Raw genomic sequence first — 21,963 nt, 5'->3', positions numbered from 1 at the left:
CAGGCTGCCAGGCACAGTGTTTATGCCTCTAGAGCCCTTATGCTTTGGTCCGTAGATCAGACAGCGGGAGTCAGGAACTGCACAGTGCCCTCCAGAGCACTGACCCTCTCCGAAAGTTTCAGTGAGTCTTCCTGGATAAGGCCCAGCTCCACTGAAAGGAAGTCAATTTTACCTTTCTGACATCCCCCAGAAGTGTCTATGGCAGCCAGGAGTGCCTGACACATGCCATCCATGTAGGTCTTATCCCCGCTCCCAGTACTGTTTGGTTCCCTCATGGGGGCACTTGCTGTTGCATCTTCTTTGGCTTGTTGTGTGTGCCCCATGATTACCCCAACACAGTAGAAGAGAGAACCAAAAATAGATGTAGTTGTACACAACTAGCTATCTGTAATTCCAGTCAATCACATTCCAGGGTGGGCCATGAACCCAACCAGTCGGTCATCAAATGTCACAAGGGGTCAGGAAAACACTGAAGGGCATAACAAAGTAACACATGGAATCCAAAACAACATTGACATGGCTGGACCACAAGAGGCAGCCACCTAGAGCAGTGTAATCAACCATCCAATCCAATACATCATAGGGAGTCCACCTCCGCAGAACCGCGCCAGAGGGCCCCTGCTCACCAAGCACTGAACGTCCCACACCGGTCGACGAAGAACCCCTCAAAAACAGGAGGGGAGCCGGTTCCATGCAACACGAAGAAGTGGTAGCATGTTCTTCACCATGGACCCTCGTGGCGAAGTAAGAGTCAGCGCACACCAGCCCTCGCAGTCTCCACCAGCAAATCACAAGGTTTTCTCTTGGAAGGTATAAGGCCAGGGATACAGCAGGCCAGTCCCATCCAGCAACAATAATACTCCTCCTGGTGCCTGTAGGAAGGTGGAATCTGACTGCATGGTTGCCCCTACTTTTTTCCTGGTGTTTGAATGGTTTTTGACTAGTCTGGCTGGGATCCTGCTATCCATGGCCCCAGCCCATCTGCTTACTCCTTTAAATGACTGGTGTGCATATTAGATGCACTAGTGATTGGATACTGTGGTACCTTATGAGCCCCTAGTATATGGTACCTTAGGTACCTAGGGCATAGGCACTTCACAGGCCTACCAGGGGCTGAAGCATTTATTATGCCACCCCTGGGAAGCAGACTCAATCTGACACCACAGGCCTGCTACTGCAGCCTGGGTGAGGTAGTGTTAGCACTCCTCACTGAGGTATAGGTTCCTATATCTCACCATACACACACATATAAACCTATCAGTCACCCCTAAGGCAGGCCCTATCAATCCTGAGGGCAGGGTGCTTGGTTTGCAATGTGAGGGGGTGCCTCTGCATGAGCAGGACCCCTCTGCAGCTGGCAGAGTCTATTCTCTGTAGCTGTTTGTGGATGCGGTTAAACCATATACTCTTAAGTGCATTACAAATGCTAACTTTGGAATGACTGCATCAAAACATGTCGTGTTTGGTGTCAAACAATTTGGAATCATACCCCCACATCAGTCCATGATGTGGGAGCATGATCCCACCCTTCTAGAGGGGACGACATGTGCCTACTGTGGTAACACGCTAGAAATCTGAAAGAGCCCTGGCATCACAAAATGGATGCCACCAGCACAGACACTGGGCTGCCCTCCTGCTGCTGACTGAAACTCGCAGTGGAGGAGACCCAACAATAGGCATCCTGTCACAGGGAGGTGTCACTACCTTCCAGACAGGATTTAGTGTATTGCTGGTCTGCACCATTGACTAAATTCACGTTCCACAAGACTTGCTGGTGCCACCGCAGTTAGCTGCAGACGTCGTGGGACACTCTGAATCCAGCTGCTGGTCATCGTCGATCTCTCCTGGACCTCGTGAGCGAAGAGTCAAAACACCCTTGATCACCTGAAATCACCCGACATCCGTGGGCATCCATCTTCCTGGCCCCGTGTCACTGGCAAGTGACTGTGAACACTGTCCCTTCAATTTTCAGGTCTTCTACATCTTGAATCCAGACTTGGATTCCACCGGACACTTCTTCAGTCTTCTCAAGCAGCAAATCTTCTTTGGTCTCCATAGAAAACAGCGACGCGACCAGACACCAAAAGACACCTATGCACCCGGCTTCCCTGGGTGAGGTAACCCATGCACTCTAGTGCCCTAGTGTGTGTTGGACCTCGAATTACTTACCTTGTAAGTGGCTTGCTTGTAGACTTCCTCGAAGTACCCTTAAAATTTAAAAATGAAACCACAACTTGCTCAATTGAAATCAACAGGGAACCCGCGGCTGTGTTCTCACACTGCATGCGTCTCCCGTGGGTCTGTTACTTACCTGCTTTTACTGCATTAGTGAAGCCCCAGCGATTCTACAGGCCCTAGGCCTTGTCATTCTGCAAGTCGACGTTCCTAAACCTCTTTTTTAGTATATGGTCTGGTACGCCCCTAGGGTCCCAGCCATATTTGTGCTTAACTTATTGATATTTGAATGTGTTCCTGGCTTCTAATCTCATAAAGAGATTAGTAGAGTGTGTCTAGAAATAAATACATATATATTTGATATATATACCTGTGTGGTGTCCTTTCATTTGGTAATTCAAGAGATTATAAGGTAAAACAAGCTGCTTTACATTCCTCAGAGACTTAGCCTGAAGGCTGCTCTCCACAGCTACCACTAGGATAGCTTTCTTTAAAAGGTTGTTTTAAACCTATCTACCATAAGAGTCGAATTAGACTGGTGCAAGGTGGCCACTATAACTAGTGACCAGCATATGCCAGGCCAACTTCTCACATTGGTGGGCAGCGTGTGGGAATCCAGCTTGCTATTGTTTTACCAGAAAATCTCTATTTGAATTACTAACTGAAAATCACTAAAGGTACTCAAGGTACATATAAAAGTCAAGCTTAGTATCAATAAGTTCTACAGAACTTAGAGATGTGTGTGAAGGGATAGCACACCCTTGCTACAGCTCAAGCTAGGTTCAGTAGGCCACAAACTAGTGTAGGTAGTGCAACACTGCATAACACTAGAATGTCCTCAAGGGATGGAGCCAGTGGGTCCACCCAACCTCAGTATAAGGACATGACCTTCTTTGACTTGAAGGCCATGTGTGTTGCAAGACACCTGGGGTTAGGACAGAGTCCCTCCACACTACACCTGATAAATCTACTGGTAGCAGATGATCTTAGACTAGCTATAGGATCTAGTGGATCTGGATCAGGGGGTGGGTCAGCCATAGTCTCTGGGTCAGATGATGAAAATCAAGATGACCTGGAGTCTGTGCTTGAAGGGCCAGACCCAGAAAGGTCTGAACAGGACAGAGGGATTCTCCCTAAGAGAGTTGACAGATTGGAAGAGAGGCCTAGGTCCCCTTCAAGGGAATCTAACCACTCATATCACTCTGACAAATATTTTGTCCATTAGAGGAACTCATACTTTCATAGCGAGACCTCCTCTGAAAGAAGGTACAAGATGCTCCAATATGAGGAAGCTAGGCTTGCCCTCAGAACCAAGCAATTGGCCTTAGATAGAGAAGCCTTTGAGCTCCAGAGAGCTTCTAGAAAAGAGGGGTTGGAAACCCCTGGTGGCAGCAACAGTGTCCCTAGAGGCAGATATTACATTCCAGACCATAGGAACCTGTCCAAGGTTGTTCCTCAACGCTGAGCCAAAAATCCTCGCCAAATTGTTGGCTAACCGTTTGATTAGGGTCATTGGGGACTTGATCCACCCGGATCAATCTGGTTTTATCCCACACCGCAACACCGCGTTGAACCTCAGGCGACTCCATGGAGTGCTCGCGAGCGTTGGGACGCTGCGGGAGTCAGCCATCTTGGCGTCACTTGATGCCACGATGGCTTTCGACACTGTGGAGTGGCCGTATCTGTGGGCAGCACTGACAAAATTTGGCTTCGGACCGGGTTTTATAGGCTGGATTAGGCTACTCTATGAGGAACCTTTTGCTAAAGTCGTGGTAAACGGAAGGGCGTCAAATCCGTTTGAGCTTGGGAGAGGCACCCGGCAGGGTTGTCCTCTGTCGCCACTATTGTTTGCCCTCGCCCTTGAACCACTGGCGGCATGGATTAGATGGCAGCCAGACATAAAAGGGATCAGATGGACCGCATATCTTTGTATGCAGACGACATTTTGTTATACCTGACCTCACCTAGGAAATCCCTCATAGTGGTCTGTGACGTCTTGAATTCTTTTGGTAGAAACTCGGGTCTCGCCATTAACTGATCCATCTGTCCGATACGAGAAGAACCTACTTCCTCCGTTGTCACGTTTGAGACGGGACGTTGCGGGTTGGAGGCGGCTGCCACTCTCCCTCCTAGGCCGCGCCGTATTGTTTAAAATGATGTCTCTTCCCCGATTTCTCTATGCCCTACAGAATACCCTGGAGTTAGTTCCGGCCTGTTATTTTTGTGAGGTGGAGAGTCTCCAGCGCTCGCTGTTGTGGGATGGTCGACCGCTTATAGCTATTGCAAAGATGACCCTTCCATGGTATGACGGGGGGATTGCACTCCCTGACATCAGAAGATATTATTGGGCTACCCAGTTGGGAGCGATTAACCACGGTGTTTACGGTCCGGCGTTGAACCCTGGCTTTGCTATGGATCGATGGTTGTTGCGAGGGGGTAATTATCTTAGGGCGCTGTATTCCAAATCGCTGGATGGATCCCTCACAGGGCCAACCAAGACGGCGGTGCATGTGTGGAAGGCGGTTACAAATTCGTTGGGATGGAAGGACAGGCTTACCCAGGCTACTCCGCTTTTCAAATCCGATAAATTGGGGATATTATGGCACACGAAAGGGTTCGAGAAGTGGGACCTAATTGGGATTTCTAAAGTTGGGGATCTGCTGGCTAAGGGTAAGGTGAAATCGTTTGAGACGCTGCAGACGGAGTACGAATTAGGGGGTACTGAATACTTTCGATATGCCCAGGTGCGCCATGCTCTGCTATCTGTCTTTGCCGAGGGGGGGTCGTGCCCGAGTCCTCTCCTTTGGAGGATAGGATTCTGGATGGCCATATGCCGGAGAGTACAATCTCCTTGATCTACAAGAAGCTTGTTAATGTTCGGACCGATCTCCTCCTCGATGTGCGCGAACAATGGACTAGGGATGGTCTCGAACTGGACGATGAGGACTGGCAGTATGCCATCTCCTCTCCGAAGGAGGTTGCGATCCCGGCGAGACTGAGGCTGGTGCAGCTTAAGATAATTCACAGGGTTTACGTCACGTGCCCAGCCTGATTCACATGGGTTTCTCTGAAGATGGCTTATGCAAGAGAGGCTGTGGGATGTTGGGCACCTTTCTACACATTATTTGGGAATGTGGGGAGATCACAGAGTTCTGGAAACAAATTCATGCTGTGATGGAAGAGGTCACGAGTATCACACTGCTACCGGAGGCAAGACGTTGCCTATTGAATGTCTGGGGTCCCACCGACTATGATGCCGCTCAGACCCAATGGGTGACCCTGGGGAATATGGTGGCGAAGCGAGATATTGCGCAGCTGTGGGGATCCCAGAGACCTCCCACCTTGGTAACATGGATGGAAAATATGGACTGGGGCATGTTCCGAGAGAAAACGGTGTACAGTGCCCGAGGTCGCCCTAAGAAATGGCATAAGATATGGGGGCGATGGAACCATTATAGGGGTGATATTTGTGTGCCCCCGGTTACTGAGACGTTAGATGTGCAACTTTCCCCCTAGCTCTATTTCCAACTTTGGACGTAAAACTGATTATAACTTGGAGTCCATACCTCTGCTTTCCCCTCACTTCTTTAGCGTGTTGTACTGCTCTGCTGACGGGAGGGGGACCTCTCCCCAACTGAGAACTAGCGCATGTTTATTATATGCTCTGCCTTGCTTTTGCTTTTCATTTTTGGTTTAATTTAAAACTAAACCTTTGTTACTCCTGTTCTATATCTATGGACCCTCTCACATGTTGTTCTTATCATGCTGCCGGACCTCCGGGATGTCGGCTGAATAGCTGTGATCCATGTTGGCATAAATAAAGGTTTAAAAAAAAAAAAAAAGAATGTTAGGCATCCCTGAGAGAGTGGATGAGACCCTGAGTGCCTCACCTCCACCCCAGGAGAAATTAAGGGGAGTGAAGCCTGAAACAATGGATCACTCCACACAAACAGAGAGCATAGGGGGTGAGGAACAGTCCTCCCCCCCACCAGACTAAAGGTAAGGGTCAGATTTCTAAGGGAACTGATCCTGCCCCTTGTGAAGTAACTGCCCCAGAAGTCGTCAGGCCTGTCCTGGCCACAGCTCTGATGGCAGGGGATCCTTCCAAGGTGGTACCCAGTCTGGAGCAGGTATCCTGCCCCTCTCTACCCAGCCTCAGTCAGCCCAGGGCTGCAGAGGTCAGGGTGGTCAGTGGACCCTTAGTGGGCCCCTGTCCAGAGGAACCCCCTCATCAGCAGATTAGGGACACCCAGCAGAGTAGTTCTAGCCAGGTGAATATTCCTCTACAAACTGAGGGATCCCCCTTACTCCTAGGTACAGGTAACCCCCAGATGGACTCTGTTGGGCACAGGGAGACCTGGGACATAGTTGCCCCAAACATTCCAATGCCCTCCACTATTCCAACCAGAGGGACCCAACCCCCAGCTGTAGGCAGCCAGAGGTTGACCCTTAGGGCCAGATATGACACAGTCATGGACAGAAAGGCTTCCATGGTGACCAGTGTCCTGAGGAAGTTGAGACCACCCCAAATAGGGCCTCACTTCCAGACTCAGACACCCCACCAGCCTGCTTCTGTACCAGGAAACAATACAGGTAATTTCCCTAGACTTTGAAGAAACTCTAGAACCCCTTGGGGTAGGATTTCCCAAGTGGACCATGAGGCAGGGAGCAACCATGCTAGTGCAGGTTCTTCCTTATATGGCCACTTAGGAAATAAGGGCTTATCTGGACAAGGTTAGCCTTATCTCCTTTCGTTTAGGGTGGGTTATGTAGGAAGGTGGAATCTGACTGCATGGTTGCCTCCACTTTTTTCCTGGTGTTTGAATGGTTTTTGACTAGTCTGGCTGGGATCCTGCTATCCAGGGCCCCAGCCTATCTGCTTACTCCCTTAAATGACTGGTGTGCATATTAGATGCACTAGTGATTGGATACTGTGGTACCTTATGAGCCCCTAGTATATGGTACCTTAGGTACCTAGGGTATAGGCACTTCACAGGCCTACCAGGGGCTGAAGCATGTATTATGCCACCCCTGGAAGCAGACTCAATCTGACACCAGAGGCCTGCTACTGCAGCCTGGGTGAGGTAGTGTTAGCACTCCTCACTGAGGTATAGGTTCCTATATCTCACCATACACACACATATAAACCTATCAGTCACCCCTAAGGCAGGCCCTATCAATTCTGAGGGCAGGGTGCTTGGTTTACAATGTGAGGGGGGCCTCTGCATGAGCAGGACCCCTCTGCAGCTGGCAGAGTCTATTCTCTGTGGCTGTTTGTGGATGCGGTTAAACCATATACTCTTAAGTGCATTATAAATGCTAACTTTGGAATGACTGCATCAAAACATGTCGTGTTTGGTGTCAAACAACTTGGAATCATACCCCCACATCAGTCCATGATGTGGGAGCATGACCCCACCCTTCTAGAGGGGACGACATGTGCCTACTGTGGTAACACGGTAGAAATCTGTAAGAGCCCTGACATCACAAAACGGATGCCACCAGCACAGACACTGGGCTTCCCTCCTGCTGCTGACTGAAACTCGCAGTGGAGGAGGCCCAACAATAGGCACCCTGTCACAGGGAGGTGTCACTACCTTCCAGACAGGATTTAGTGTATTGGGACTGGGTGGGTGCACTTCTAGAGTGCTTTGAAGTCCTTCACTGGGGGAGCAGTAGGCTCCTCTGTGCATATGCCAGCTCAAACCAGTTCAGGGGCTACCTGTCCCTGCTCTGGCGCGAAACTGGACAAAGGGAAGTGGGTGTAACCACCCCCTACCCTGACCCTCCCAGAGGAGTGGTCATAGAGCTAGTCCCTCCCCTAGCTTCAGTATAAGATAGGAAACCTTGCCATTGCAAAGTAGATAACCCTGGACGACGCTGTACAAGAAGAATCCTGGTCCTTCGACGTTCCACTACCTTTGGAAGATGGAAGAATCTCCCTTGGAGTCAAGGAGTGACTCCCCTGCTTGGCAGGCACCAAAACTTGAATCAACATCGCAAACTTTCCCACTCCCGCTGGAGTCCGAAGTCCCTGCAGCCCTGGAAGTGGATTTCTTGACTTTTCGACAGCCATTGTGAGTCCCCAGCAAAGCTGAGGCAAGTGGACTCCACAAGTGACGAGGAACTGCAATACCTGGGAACCGTGCACTATTGTCGAGTGCAACCCCTTCACGACGATCTACGAACTTGTGCTTTGGACCACTTGTGGCCCAAGCCTCCAGTAGGTTGTGCAGCGAAAATCAGAGACCTACCCCGTCCCGAGTGACCGTGGGCTCCTGTGAAGCATTTCCTCACGAGGAGTCTTCGCGATCCCTTGCCCGTTGGCTTGTGGGTCCCCCGAAGACTTTCTTATCAAACAAAAGGGCTCCTCTGGTTGCTCCAGGCCTGCCCTCACTTACCTTCGCTGGGTGAGTCCCTCAGACCTTGCTGGTCTGCACCATTGACTAAATGCACTTTCCACAAGACTTGCTGTTGCCAAGGCTTGTTGGCTCCAATCCGGTTGCCGACACTGCAATCAGCTGCAGACGTCGTGGGACACTCCGAATCCAGCTGCTGGTCATCGTTGATCTCTCCTGGACCTTGTGAGCGAAGAGTCAAAATACCCTGAAATCACCCGACATCCGTGGGCATCCATCTTCCTGGCCCGGGTCACTGGCAAGTGACTGTGAACACTGTCCCTTCAATTTTCAGGTCTTCTACATCTTGAATCCAGCCTTGGATTCCACCAGACACTTCTTCAGTCTTCGCAAGCAGCAAATCTTCTTTGGTCTCCATAGAAAACAGCGACGCGACCCGACACCAAAAGACACCTATGCACCCGGCTTCCCTGGGTGAGGTAACTCGTGCACTCGAGTGCCCTAGTGTGTGTTGGCCCTCGAATTACTTACCTTGTAAGTGGCTTGCTTGTAGACTTCCTCGAAGTACCCCTAAACTTTAAAAATCAAACCGTGACTTGCTCCATTGAAATCAATAGGGAACACGCGGCTGTGTTCTCACACTACATGCGTCTCCCGTGTGTCTGTTACTTACCTGCTTTTACTGCATTAGTGTAGCCCCAGCGATTCTACAGGCCCTCGACCTTGTCATTCTGCAGGTTGACTTTCCTAAACCTCTTTTTTAGTATATGGTCTGGTACGCCCCTAGGGTCCCAGCCATATTTGTGCTTAACTTATTGTGAAACGTTGATATTTGAATGTGTTCCTGGCTTCTAATCTCATAAAGAGATTAGTAGAGTGTGTCTAGAAATAAATACATATATATTTGATATATATACCTGTGTGGTGTCCTTTCATTTGGCAATTCAAGAGATTATAAGGTAAAACAAGCTGCTTAACATTCCTCAGAGACTTAGCCCGAAGGCTGCTCTCCACAGCTACCACTAGGATAGCTTTCTTTAAAAGGTTGTCTTAAACCTATTTACCATAAGAGTCGAATTGGACTGGTGCAAGGTTGCCACTATAACTAGTGACCAGCATATGCCAGGCCAACTTTTCACAGTGCCCAATTAGGCAGATGGGGCTGGCAGGGCAAGGAGGCCTTCACCCCAGCAGTCAATACCTCTCAGGGGCTCCACAGCCCTCAGTGCCCTTCAGGTCTAGGGGGGAGAGAAGCAGGTGGAGATAGGGCAAAATCACAGCCGCTGTGATCAAAGCAGGGCTGTCTTCTTGGGCATGGCGGAGTCCGGACGTCCCGTATGGTGCTCCAGCTCCGAAAACAATGACTGTGTTTCTTGAGGGGCACATGTCCCCAGGGCTCTCAGTATGGGCAAAGGAAGCAGCAGCAAGAGTGAAGAACGGCTCAGGATCTCAGCCAGCAGAGTGCTCTAGCGCGGCCTCCGCGCACAAAGCGTGCTGCCATTTTGTAGCTGCTCCGGTATCCAGGGCAGTCCAACCCCTTCAACCTCATCTCTGTGCCCGAGATGGTGTTCGGAGACTGTCACTGGGTCACCAGCACTCCAGGACCTCCACCCCTATGTAAGTGGGGCGAGTGCGGCAGGCAGGAGTGGCCAGAGGATCGCAGGTGGCTAGGAGCTCAAGCCGTCTGGGTCCTCAAGCCATGGCAACTTCTCCGCCTCCTCATCTGTTATTTATACCTCAACTTTCATGATGCCCTAAGTGTCCACAAATCTATCCTGATCTGTGCCTGAAAATAGAATGAGTACTTTGCATGCCTCCATGGTACCTTGCAGAGATTGAAAGAGGAGGACTCCTTTTTAAAGTGACAATTCTTAAAACCACATCATCAATTCTTCTGTTATATGGTATCTGTACCTGTTGTTACTGCCAATACCTGAAGATGCAGGGTGTGAAGTTGGCAAAAGATTAGCGGAATGCAACAGAACTCAAGAATTTTCTTGGGATGATCACGCACTACAGTGACTCATAGCAAACATGGCCACTAGGACTGATTCTCTGTAGGGGCTCTTGAAGCAACAGAGTGAATGGGTGTGGGGTGACATTTAATTACAAAACTTCCAAGAACCAAGGATGCCAGACCATGACATATCGTAACTGGATTAAAGACACTGAGGGGCATATTATCAAACATGGTGTTAAAATTATCGCCGCTTTAGCGTCAGAAAACTGCAGCTAAAGCGGCGATAATGGGCCTGATAATATGCCGCAGAGAATTCCAACAGAAGCCCATGTTGACACCAGAACCTGGGCTTCTATGGAAATTCTCAAGGGCATATTATCAAGCCCATAATCGCCGCTTTAGCTGCAGTTTTCTGACGCTAAAGCGGCGATAATTTTATTTCCGTTTCTTGTTAATATGCCCCTATGATGGTTGTCAATACCAGTCCTACTGTGATCAAGGAATGGCACCCACCCCCTGCCTATGATTGTCTAACCATGACTATAATTGAGCTGTGCTTTTTTACAGTGAGAAAAAATATGCATACTGTGACATGACACACTTTTACTCATAACTCTATTGACACCTTTTGAGCATGACTTTGGATCATGAATACTTGGTGGCATTTTTTCGCAAGATTAATGCTGCTTGCTTTCTATTAAGAAAACTATCTTCCAGTGCCTTTTCCAGTAGAGTACAAAAGTGGTTCTGCTACCAACAAACTATGCCAGCCTCATTCTCCAACCACCCAGATGGAGCAGGAGGTAGAGCACAGAGGAGCATGTTCATGCTATAGTGGGGACTGCTATGCCTCTAGCCATTGACGAGGAGGAGTGTCTGTAATTACCTGGAGTAATACATTGATGTGATGGTGGACAAGAGTCTAACTTGTCAGGATAAAAAGTATTTGTTTAATCACACTTATATTGGAGATATGTTAGTGAACCAACTTTGTGATGATGAATCCATAGAATATTATAGAAAGTGACCTGGTTTCCTGTATGTTAGGCAATGTAGGACAGTTTATCATAGTATTTCCGAAGCCCTGAAGAAGTGGCAAACACAAAAGCAGCAAAATACATATTGACGGTGCTGTGGCATGACTCTAACTGGACAAAATGTGTTAGATAAACACCAAATTAATAAATTAATGAATCAAATACATTTGATATTTTTTGTGAATAATGTATATTGACATTCAATATATTGATGAAACTTTTTAATCAATTTGATTTGGCGTATACAGCATCCAAAGGGAGTTTTTTGTGAGAATATTGACTGTTAAGGACGGGTAGGAATTTAAATAATCATGTTGAAAAGTAGCATTGATGTTACATTTTTTGTGCTTTGAAATTAATTTTGCAAAGTGATATAATCAATCAGGTAATTATCGAACAGAATATGATTTTTGTATTTTCACTCTCCGCTGATTTTTAACATCTATTGTTACAGTGGTTGCTTGCAATAGTTTGACACAAGCCTGCAAGCAACCATTTGAGTCAATTTCCAGACATTGTGAAAGAACTTACTTGTCTAGCAAAAGCACTGCCCCATGAGACCAGCCTAGCACTTCCATCCTCAGTAATTCCAGACAAAATCTGACTGTGTCCGAAGCAATCCTTGGCCTCGTTGGGTCCAATAGTATGAAGCTACAATCACTTGTCAGTATAGTTACCCAGATTGTACCCTTCAGCAGTTAGAGGTGATGAAACTCAGTGTCCCTGGTGCCAGGCATCAGAGTGACCTAACAGACTTCCTCCTATTTTTTAGAGAAACTTCAAAACCACCCCATGGAAAACAATGTCTTGCTCTTCACCAGCAAACACAATGGGTACAAACCATTCATTATTGAGGGAAAATGCACCTGAGACCCCAAAGTGGAACTTATCCCCGCCTCCTCTACAGTAACAGTTTCTCCCGAAAGAGAAGATTTGTACCACAAATGGGATCGCCTAGAAGTCAAAAATTGACACTGTCTTCCCCCCTCACCCTTCCAGAGATGTTACTTTCAAGAGTGTTTTGAATCTCTGCATCTTCAGCCTTACAAAATCACAACCGCTGATTACAAGCGAAGGGTGAAATTGAAACATTCAAGCAAAATATTAAGTATCGCCTCTGAGCAAGGAAAAGATTTGACAACAGCCATCTACAGAATTTTATGAGAGTATTGAAGGCAAACCAGCTGTGGCTCTTATGTACCACCTTAGAGGAGGAACCAGCTCACTTATCAATCACCTCTGGATTTGGTTTAGAATAAGGCCACCCGGGGTAAATACGATGGCTCGATGAACTAGATGAACTAGAGGTGAAGCACCAAGACACTAACATCTGACAAGGTGCTTTTCTTCCTGGCCAAAGACAAGCACTGAGTGGACAGATGTATGGTGACATTTAGAACCTCGCCACTCACAGACAGTCACAGGCTCACATGTCATGGTGAGAATGGCAGCTTGTGATGATGTGAGTGATGATGTGATGTTGTGAGTGATACCCGTGAGATATCTGTGTTCATGATGTCCAGAGGGGGGGATGCATAGGATAAAAGACTAATGTCAGTGTCCCAGGGTTTATTTGAACAGGAATGAGCAGAAGGTAATGAAGGTGAGACGGAGAAGGGCAGTGGGCCATCCTTGCCTGGAAGGACAGCCACAAGTGAAGTTCCTGCAGCTGGTGTGGTAGCTCCTGTATCTGTGGCCGTGTCTCAATACCAGCCGAGGTTGGCCCCTATTGTTTTCTGCAGTCTGTGGTACTATGTGGTGTGAACCACACACTGAACTTGTGCTACTGATGTCTATTAATGTTGTTTGTTTTATTCACTCTGGCGGGGAAGGAGTGCCATGTAGCAAGAAGGTGAAGAGGGGCCCCTTGTTATGGATGGTCTGTCACCTGGGTATATCTGTTGTTCCAGGTGCTGCCTCTCAAACTAAAGAATACAGACTACTGCGCATGTGCAATTGGTCCCCGATTGAGCGTGCTAGGACCTAGATTTACCTAGATTCGCATATTGCAACCCTGTGCGAAACTCTGCAACATTCCATAGTCCGCTGAGCGTATGGGAAGAAATTGTGCAGTGACATATATTGACAATTTGTTCCATGTCTGTGGTGTCATTTGCTAATCACATTCTATAAATTTCATTTTTGCATGACACTAAACAGAATTTAGCATTGTTCTATGAAATACAATCATATTTCCATGAAATGTGTTCGCAAGGAACTCCCTAGAGTACAAATCTCTCGCCATAGCTAAATGGTCGATAATCAGCCACATAATACGTGTGATTTACACACGAGTGCGGAAACATTAAGGGGCATATCAACAAGGGCTTTATCTCTGCTTTTTTGGCTTTAAAAGCCAAAAAAGGAGAGATAAAACTAGCACCCTATCAACAACAGGGTGCTAACATGCAAATTTGCATGTTAGCACCCTTTTACTCTACGCTTCCCCTTGCATCTCTAATGAGATGCAAAGGGGGCGTTCCAGAGTAAAATAATAGGAGAAATGTCGCTAAGCGACATTTCTCCTATTATCAAGAATGTCGCTAACCCTGTTAGAGACAAAAAAAGCAGCGCTAACCGCGGTTAACGCTGCTTTTTTACGTCTGGTATTTTTCTGACTTAGCCATGATATCCTATGGAAGGAGGATATCATGGCTAAGTTTGCCTGTCCCTATCAACAAGGTAACGTGAGATTATCGCTGGGTTGCCAGCGATAATCTCACGTTAGCCTGTTAGCGTGAGGATTTTTATCGCTATTGAGATAAGCGTTGCTAATAGCACGCTATCACGCTAGCTGGCGATAATTATCCTAGCGCTAAGTGCGCTTAGAGATAATTATCGCCGGTTGTTGTTGATATGCCCCTAAGTGATTACGATTTTGCCTATTGTTTGCTCCTGTTTTCTTTGTGTACTAGTATTACACACAGTGCCATACCATGCCCCTTGCATGACTGGAGCTCATCTGGTTTGTGCTGAATCTAAGGGGATTTCGCAGTTCACACCCCGTTAAACCCACTTGCACAGATTATGAGCAAAACCAGGCCAATTAGCCCTTTCAACTTTCAGGTCAAATAATCATTTGATGATGAAAGTTGATTGATACTGCCATCAGCGTCGCTACGCATAACAGCAGATTGCAGAGAAATTATGGGGTTTATTTACAAGCCCCGTCCGCTGCTAGTGCATCACTTTTTATGACACTCAAGCGGCGCAGAGTGAAGACCCATATCTAAGAGGCCACTTTGCGTGGCTTTTAAGGGCCTTGTAGATATAGTGTAAAGCAATACAGCACAAGTCGCTACGTTGCCTTACACTGCGTCAGGAAGGTGTTTCATACTCGTTGCGGAGGGTGGTCCCACACAACACCCATGGGTTTTGACGCATTACCAGCTTTACAAGGATCTGTAAACCTGGGAATGCGTTAAAACTGAACGTCTCTCCAGGGCAGGTGTAACGACGATAAACACGTGTATTTCTCCTCATTTTTTCCTCTTTCGACGTGTGCTGCATTCTGCACAACATGTAGAAAGAGGAAAACATTATGTGCATGAAGGTATTCTTTTCTCCACAAAAACAATCATGCAAACAACACAGACAACCTTGCACCATGGTACAGGATGTCTGCATTGGCGCTAGGCACCAAATTGTGTGCCGGCAATGGCTGAAAGGACAGGAATGCACCGTATCCTGTAAATACGGTGCAATCTTGTCCTTTCAAATTGGCATAGGGCAGCACAACAAAGAGTTGCTACTGGACTCTTCTAGCACAGCTCTGTGGCTGCTCATTAAACAAGGACAAGCAAGTGCCATGTCAGGTCGCTCGGTCGTGGGAAGAATTCATACATAGGTCAGTCTTGGAGCAAAAATATTCACTGCTTACAGTGTAGAGAAATAATCCTTTCCAAATGCTACATTCCTATGCAGAGAAGTATCTCCCAAAAGAAAGGTATTCTGTAAAGCGTAGAGGCACAACCACACATAAGTTGTCAGAATGTACCATGTGTATACCCCATGAAAATATACGTCATACACCATACCACTAGTGTCCGTGTCGTCCTTTATTTCAGTATGTGGGCCTAGGGCCCAACGACATTACAGCAGGGAGGAGAAATCCAGACAGAATACAGGTTCTGGTAAATTGAAAGTTTTTTTTGCCCTATCTTACCTTACAAACATTAAGGATGTGAGCAATTTATTTTTGAGGTGCATGGCCTGTAGATAGATACTCCTTCGACGCAGTGCATTTTAGTCAGGTATTATCCGCCTTTTTTAAAATAATTGAGATCACCACTGGTTGAGGGAAAGATGGGATGTAAGAGGCTCTTGTTAAATTGTTTCCTTTACTGTAGTAGACACCTTAACACGAAAGAATAGTGCCTTGCTGTTGGCCTCTGATCCTGCAGTGCACCTCACTACAAAAATGAATATTTGTGTTTTTTGTTTTCAGAGACACCTATCTGTTCAACCAGACCTTGTGGAGCAAATGCGTAGCCCCTGTAAACGTCGTCCTTTGGAACATCGTCTTATTCTCGATTCTCCTGGGCATTGGCACCATTGAAGCTGTTCTGTGCCTCGTACAGATGATCAACGGACTCCTGGGATGCCTGTGTGGCACGTGCATGAGAAAAAGAAGGGTCAGTTTATCAGAACAGCGCGAAGAAAATTGTCTCTTGCCAATTTCTCCCTTACATGCCTGTGTACCCAGTGACACCTTAACGCATGGCCACGCTTGGCAGTTGCCTGGGGGCCCCACGAGCATAGGAGCCCCGTGCAGACCAGAATTTAACACTAATTTTCCGTTAAACATTTTTAGGTCTCGCCTAGCATTGTAGTGCACATGCGCTACTCGCTCTGCAAGGCATATTGTAGTAGGGTGAGTTTTACAAGTGGAGTTGAAGCCCCGCCCCTTGTTTTCATTGGCTTGCGTCATCGTCCATGCTAAACGCTGGGTTTCGATTGTAAATGAGGCTTCTTAGTCCCTCCTTGTTACCACCCTGTCTCCTTTTGGCCCCGCCCATCTGGACAAGATCTTTTACTTGCGGCGTTACACTGTCTCCTTTAACTAGTCGGTAAGCACTACATTTTTTTTCATTCGGCATCGCGCTTTCACTATAAGTGTGAGACATGGTGCTGCGGCAAGACATCACGTCCTGCTGCCAGAGCGGCTAGATTTAATTGAAATTAACACAGTGGCGGCCACCGCCCACAGTCTCCTCCCGCCGCTCTTTAATTGCAGTGCATTTCTTTTGTTGTGTACTCTGCACCCAAACAGTGTTTTTTAAAAATTGAAATTGACACAGTGGCGGCCGCCACCCACAGCCTCCTCCTGCCTCGCTTTAATTGAAGTGCATCTCTTTGGTTGTGTATTCGTCACGCAAACAGTGTTATGTTTTCTATTGAAATTGACAACACCGGCGCCGTTGTTGTCAATTTCAATTAAAAACAATGTTTGCATGCCGAGCACACACAAAAGAAATGTGCGAGTTCGCCATATTAAAGCTAAGACCCCCTCTCTCCTTCAGCTGCATGCTGATGAACACACGCTCACTAATAAAGCACAAACTTGAGTTTGCGGCGGTCGCTGAGTCACAGAATCTAGACATAGTCTTCATTACAGAGAGTTGGGTGAGTATAGCATCCAAACCAGAGCTGGTTCAAGCACTGTCTATCGGTTACACCATGCCCACAGCCTCCTCCTGCCGTGCTTTAATTGCAGTGCATTTCTTTGGTTGTGTACTCGGCATGCAAACAGTGTTTTTTTTAATTGAAATTGACACAGTGGCGGCAGCCGCCCACAGCCTCCTGCTGCCGCGCTTTAATTGAAGTGCATCTCTTTTGTTGTGTGCTTGTCACGCAAACAGTGTTTTTTTTAATTGGAATTGAGAACACAGGCGCCGTTGTTGTCAATTTCAATTAAAAACAATGTTTGCGTGCAGAGTACACAAGAAAAGAAAAGCGCCAGTGTGCCATATTAAAGCTAAGGCCCCCTCTCTCCTTCAGCTGCACGCTGATTAACACACGCTCACTAATAAAGCACAAACTTGAGTTTGTGGAGTTCGCTGAGTCACAGAATCTAGACATAGTCTCCATTACAGAGAGTTGGGCGGTTATAGCGTCTAAACCAGAGCTGGTTCAAGCGCTGCCTATCAGCTACACCATTTTTAAAGTAAACAGGACGGGGAAAATAATTTGCAATGCAATAGGTCTCACATTTGCAAAAGTTTAAGCTATTGGCATTGTAAATGACAATGCGGTATATTTATCTGTTTTTAAAACCAACACATAGATAAAAGGTTTGTCATTTACAATGTCAGTAGCTCAAAATCTCCCAAATGCAAGACCTATTGCATTGCAAATGCTTGTTATACCTGTGAGTGTGTGTGTAGGCAGGGCCCACTGCACTGCTTTGCCCGGAGGCCTATAATGCTGTTAAGACTGTCCTGAGTGTACCAGGAAACAGTAATATAGTAAACCAGAAGATCAGATGCTAAACAAGCTGCAAGATATCTACCATATAAACTTAAAATGCATTCTGATTAAAAAAGTACTCATTTGTAGACCTAGAGATGTAGTAAAGGCTTTCTTCTTAAAATAAAACTGAATATAATCTGGTGAGCTGAACTTCCCGCCTACCATAACTGAAGGTGTTTCATCCCTGCCCTCTCCTCCCACACATTACCTTTGCTTACAGTGCTGTGGTGCTAGAGAGTTTCATAGTGCCTTTAGCACTAGTGTCCCACCAGAGCCAGTGCAGGAAATATTTCTACCCTAGTAACAATACCTGTTTTGTTTTCCTACAGCATGGGGAAACATTTAATGCACAGCACCTCTTCATCTCTAAATACATCTCACGGTAATACCTCTAATGCCTGGCACAACGCCCCAATGTTTCTAATATAAAGACATCACAAGGTGATACTTACCCAACTCCCTTCACAGTGACACCTCCCCATAGAAATACTTTCTACATCTCCAAAAAGCACCCCAATCAGGAGCAGAGTTACGTCACCACAGAATCTCTGATATAAACACATGTAAAGTAACATATCCTCACAGAAACAACTACCATCCTTTTTACAGTATTACCCCCCACTATTCCTCTGATGCTAATACATCCTCTGACACCTTCCACAGTAACACTGACTCAAACCCTTTGGAAATAACACTTTCAATACCAGAGTTTTAGCCCCCAATAACCTTTAGAGTGACACACTGTTGGACCTATGTCCTGGGGGTAGCTTGGCTCAGGTCAACAGACTTACATCTCCACTTGGCCTCTCATGCTTGCATCCTACCCAGCTCGCAATCCTGCGCAGCGCCACCCAAAAGAAAGGACACTACACCGATCAAACTTTGAAGATTACTCCAAGACTTTATCTCATTAAAATCGGATGTTCACTTTGGCCTTACAACATGAAACATTCCATTTCGTTTTCCTTGGAACGTTCCTCTAACTCTTAAGTCACAACTGGCCCTTACAGATCAACATTAAGTCTGACTTGGCATGAATTCATCATAGTTTGAACATTGAACAAATTACTTTGCATAAATTCATCATAGCACGAACATTTCATTCAATATAACCTGGCATGAATCCCTCTTAGGACGAGCATGAAATTAGGAATATCCTAGCATGAATTCCTCATTGTACGCGCATATCATTAAGTATACTTTGGTATGAATCCATTGTAGTAAGAACATGTCATTAACCCGCTTTAATAGGGACACTGCAACTGGGGCTTTATCCCCCTTGTGAGGGGAGCAGCCTGGCGTATGGCTTCCAGATTATACAGTCAGAGGGAGGTTCCTTGGGGGGTTTTAACGATTGCCTATGGCTCTTCCCCGCCTCACACGCTCGGTGGCGTTAAGACCATCAATGTACCACAACTCCCAGTGTCAACATGGGCACTCGCTGCCCAGTCTCAGTCTTTCCCGGGGAGGGGCGGATGCGGGGCTGCCTCCGGAGAGACTGGAGACTTCTCGGCAGCCCTCCCGCGCGGATGAATTCTCCGCCCCCCTCCCCAGGGATTTTACCTGTGCTCTTCGGCCCTCCGGGGCCCTTGCGCTGGTCTCGCCGATGCCCGGAAAGTCCTGAAACCGCTTCACTCCCGCTAGAGCGGCACAGCTCGCGGGGAGTGATGACGAGGGGTGGAGGAGGCTGGACAAGGGCGAAGGAGGCAGGACGAGGGGTGGAGGAGGCTGGACAAGGGTGAAGGAGGCAGGACGAGGGCGGGGGCGAGGCCTATGACACGGCCGGCGACCCGTCACGTGATAGGAAGGAATTTCCTCGACTCTGCTACGGCTGCCGGTGCCTCCACGGAGGGAATTCTCCTCAGCTGACGCGAGGGTCGCGACCGTGACGGCCAGCTCTCCCAGACAGTTGCAGCTCCTTCGGGCAGCGGCGGTGAGTTTGGGGCAATTTCCAGTCTTCCCGATATCCCGCTGACAGGAACCCGGCAGACGGGGAGGCAACCAAAGATAGAGGGCAGCACTCGGGAAGGAGGGGAGATGGCAGTGACACGGGGCCGTTCCTCTCATGCACCAGGGCTGGAACTGTTAGGACCCTCAGGCCAAGGGCACACACACCATTCCCAGCATCGTTAACGGAGACAATCCCAGGCGACAGCGGAGCTGTCAGACACTAGCCCCCTGCAATGGCCCTTTCTCAGAACGAAGGGATCAGGGCTTCACTCCTCTTCAAGTCCTCCACAGATACTGGGATAACTGAAACCGCTGGCAGCACCCAGGGACCGGTCAACAGGTTGGGGGGGTTATCACTGGCAAGGGAAAACACCGCAGGCCTAGAGACCTGTCACTCCCTGACTAGCGCAGCCACCTCCCCACTCAGGTGCCTTACTCCTGGCTAACTGGCTTCCCTGCTCTGCTCTAAAATGGCCGCCCACCTGTCACCTCTATTTATCACCTTGGGCCTGACTTGCCAGAGGGGTCCAGAAGGTTCCGGAACCTCCCATGGCAGTCAAGGTCCAGGTGCTGAGGTGACATTTGGTGCCACCATTTTGTGAAGCTCACCTCCTTTCTCTAGTTTTCCTCAGCGGAGCACCTTGCGCCTCCCCCTCAGGTAGTGGGGGTGAAGCGCCCAGAACCTCTACATCAGCACCCTAAAAGTTTGGTAGACAGAAAAATGAGAAGGGGAAGGGACAAGAAAAAAAATAATAATGTGAGGAGGGAACTGCCAAAGGCTGACAGGTCTAACACGCGTCCCCCCCAGCTGAAAGTGGGGAGAGCTACCCAACCCCTTGGGAGTCCTCTTCACTAAGGCGGAAATACCTGGAGAGACCGTCAGCATTGGCGTGGTCCACTCCTGGGCGATGTTCCACCCTAAAGTCCATTCCCTGTAGGGAGATGGACCACCTCAATAGCTTGGGATTCTCGCCCCTCATTTGCATCAGCCACCTGAGGGGCCGGTGGTCGGTCTGAACCAGGAAGTGCGAGCCAAACAGGTATGGCCGCAGCTTCTTCAGAGCCCACACCACCGCAAAAGCCTCCCTCTCAATTGCACTCCACCTCTGTTCCCGGGGGAGTAGTCTCCTAGACAGGAAAACCACCGGTTGGTCTAGACCCTCGTCATTGAGTTGCGACAGCACTGCCCCGATACCGTGCTCCGACGCGTCTGTCTGGACAATGAACTCCTTGGCAAAGTCAGGGGCCCTGAGAACAGGTGCCGCACACATGGCCTTTTTCAAGGTGTCAAAGGCTTGTTGACATCCCTCGGTCCAGATTACCCGTCGAGGGTGCTTTTTGGAAGTGAGCTCAGTCAAGGGGGCTACGATCGTACCGTATCCCTTGACAAAGCGTCGGTAGTAGCCAGAGAGGCCCAAGAAGGCCCGGACCTCTGTCTGAGTCTTGGGGGGTTCCCAGGCCATGATGGTTTCGATCTTGGCCTGGAGGGGTTGCACCTTGCCCCGACCCACCAAGTGACCGAGATACACTACCGACCCCTGCCCGATCTGGCACTTACTGGCTTTGATCGTCAGACCTGCCTGCTGCAAAGTCTGAAGAACAGCCTGAAGGTGACACAAATGGTCCTCACAGCTGCGGCTGAAGACAGCGATGTCATCCAGGTACGCAACTGAAAAGACTTCCATTCCAGAGAGGACCTGGTTCACCAATCGCTGGAACGTTGCAGGGGCGTTCTTGAGCCCAAAGGGCATCACACAGAACTGGTAGTGACCCTCGGGTGTGGAGAAGGCTGACTTTTCCTTGGCTCCATCCGTCAGGGAAATCTGCCAGTACCCGGATGTAAGGTCAAAGGTACTGAGATATTGGGCAGCTCCCAACCGGTCAATGAGCTCATCCGCCCTCGGGATAGGATGAGCATCTGTCTTTGTCACCGAATTCAATCCCCTGTAATCCACACAGAACCGGAGTTCTGGGGTAGTGCCCGGTGGGGCAGCTTTGGGTACCAGTACCA

General features: G+C 48.2%; 1 protein-coding gene across 3 annotated transcripts in view; it reads left to right on the top strand.

Annotated features, from left to right (window-relative positions):
* Positions 1-21,963, top strand: part of LOC146801871 (transmembrane 4 L6 family member 4-like) — a 232,466-nt gene that overhangs the window by 188,153 nt on the left and 22,350 nt on the right. For all 3 annotated transcript variants that reach the window (XR_014967661.1, XR_014967662.1, XM_085621399.1), the window contains exon 5: positions 15,979-16,165. Coding sequence is in view for 1 of the 3 variants with exons in the window: in XM_085621399.1 (XP_085477525.1) it covers positions 15,979-16,165 (187 nt within the window). In the remaining 2 variants the exon portion in view is untranslated. The remainder of the gene's footprint in view (positions 1-15,978; positions 16,166-21,963) is intronic.

This window comes from Triturus cristatus, chromosome 8 (genome assembly GCF_964204655.1).
Source record: "Triturus cristatus chromosome 8, aTriCri1.1, whole genome shotgun sequence".
NCBI lineage: Eukaryota > Metazoa > Chordata > Amphibia > Caudata > Salamandridae > Triturus > Triturus cristatus.
Note: the sequence above shows the minus strand (reverse complement) of the source record. Positions and strands in the feature narration are given on the sequence as shown.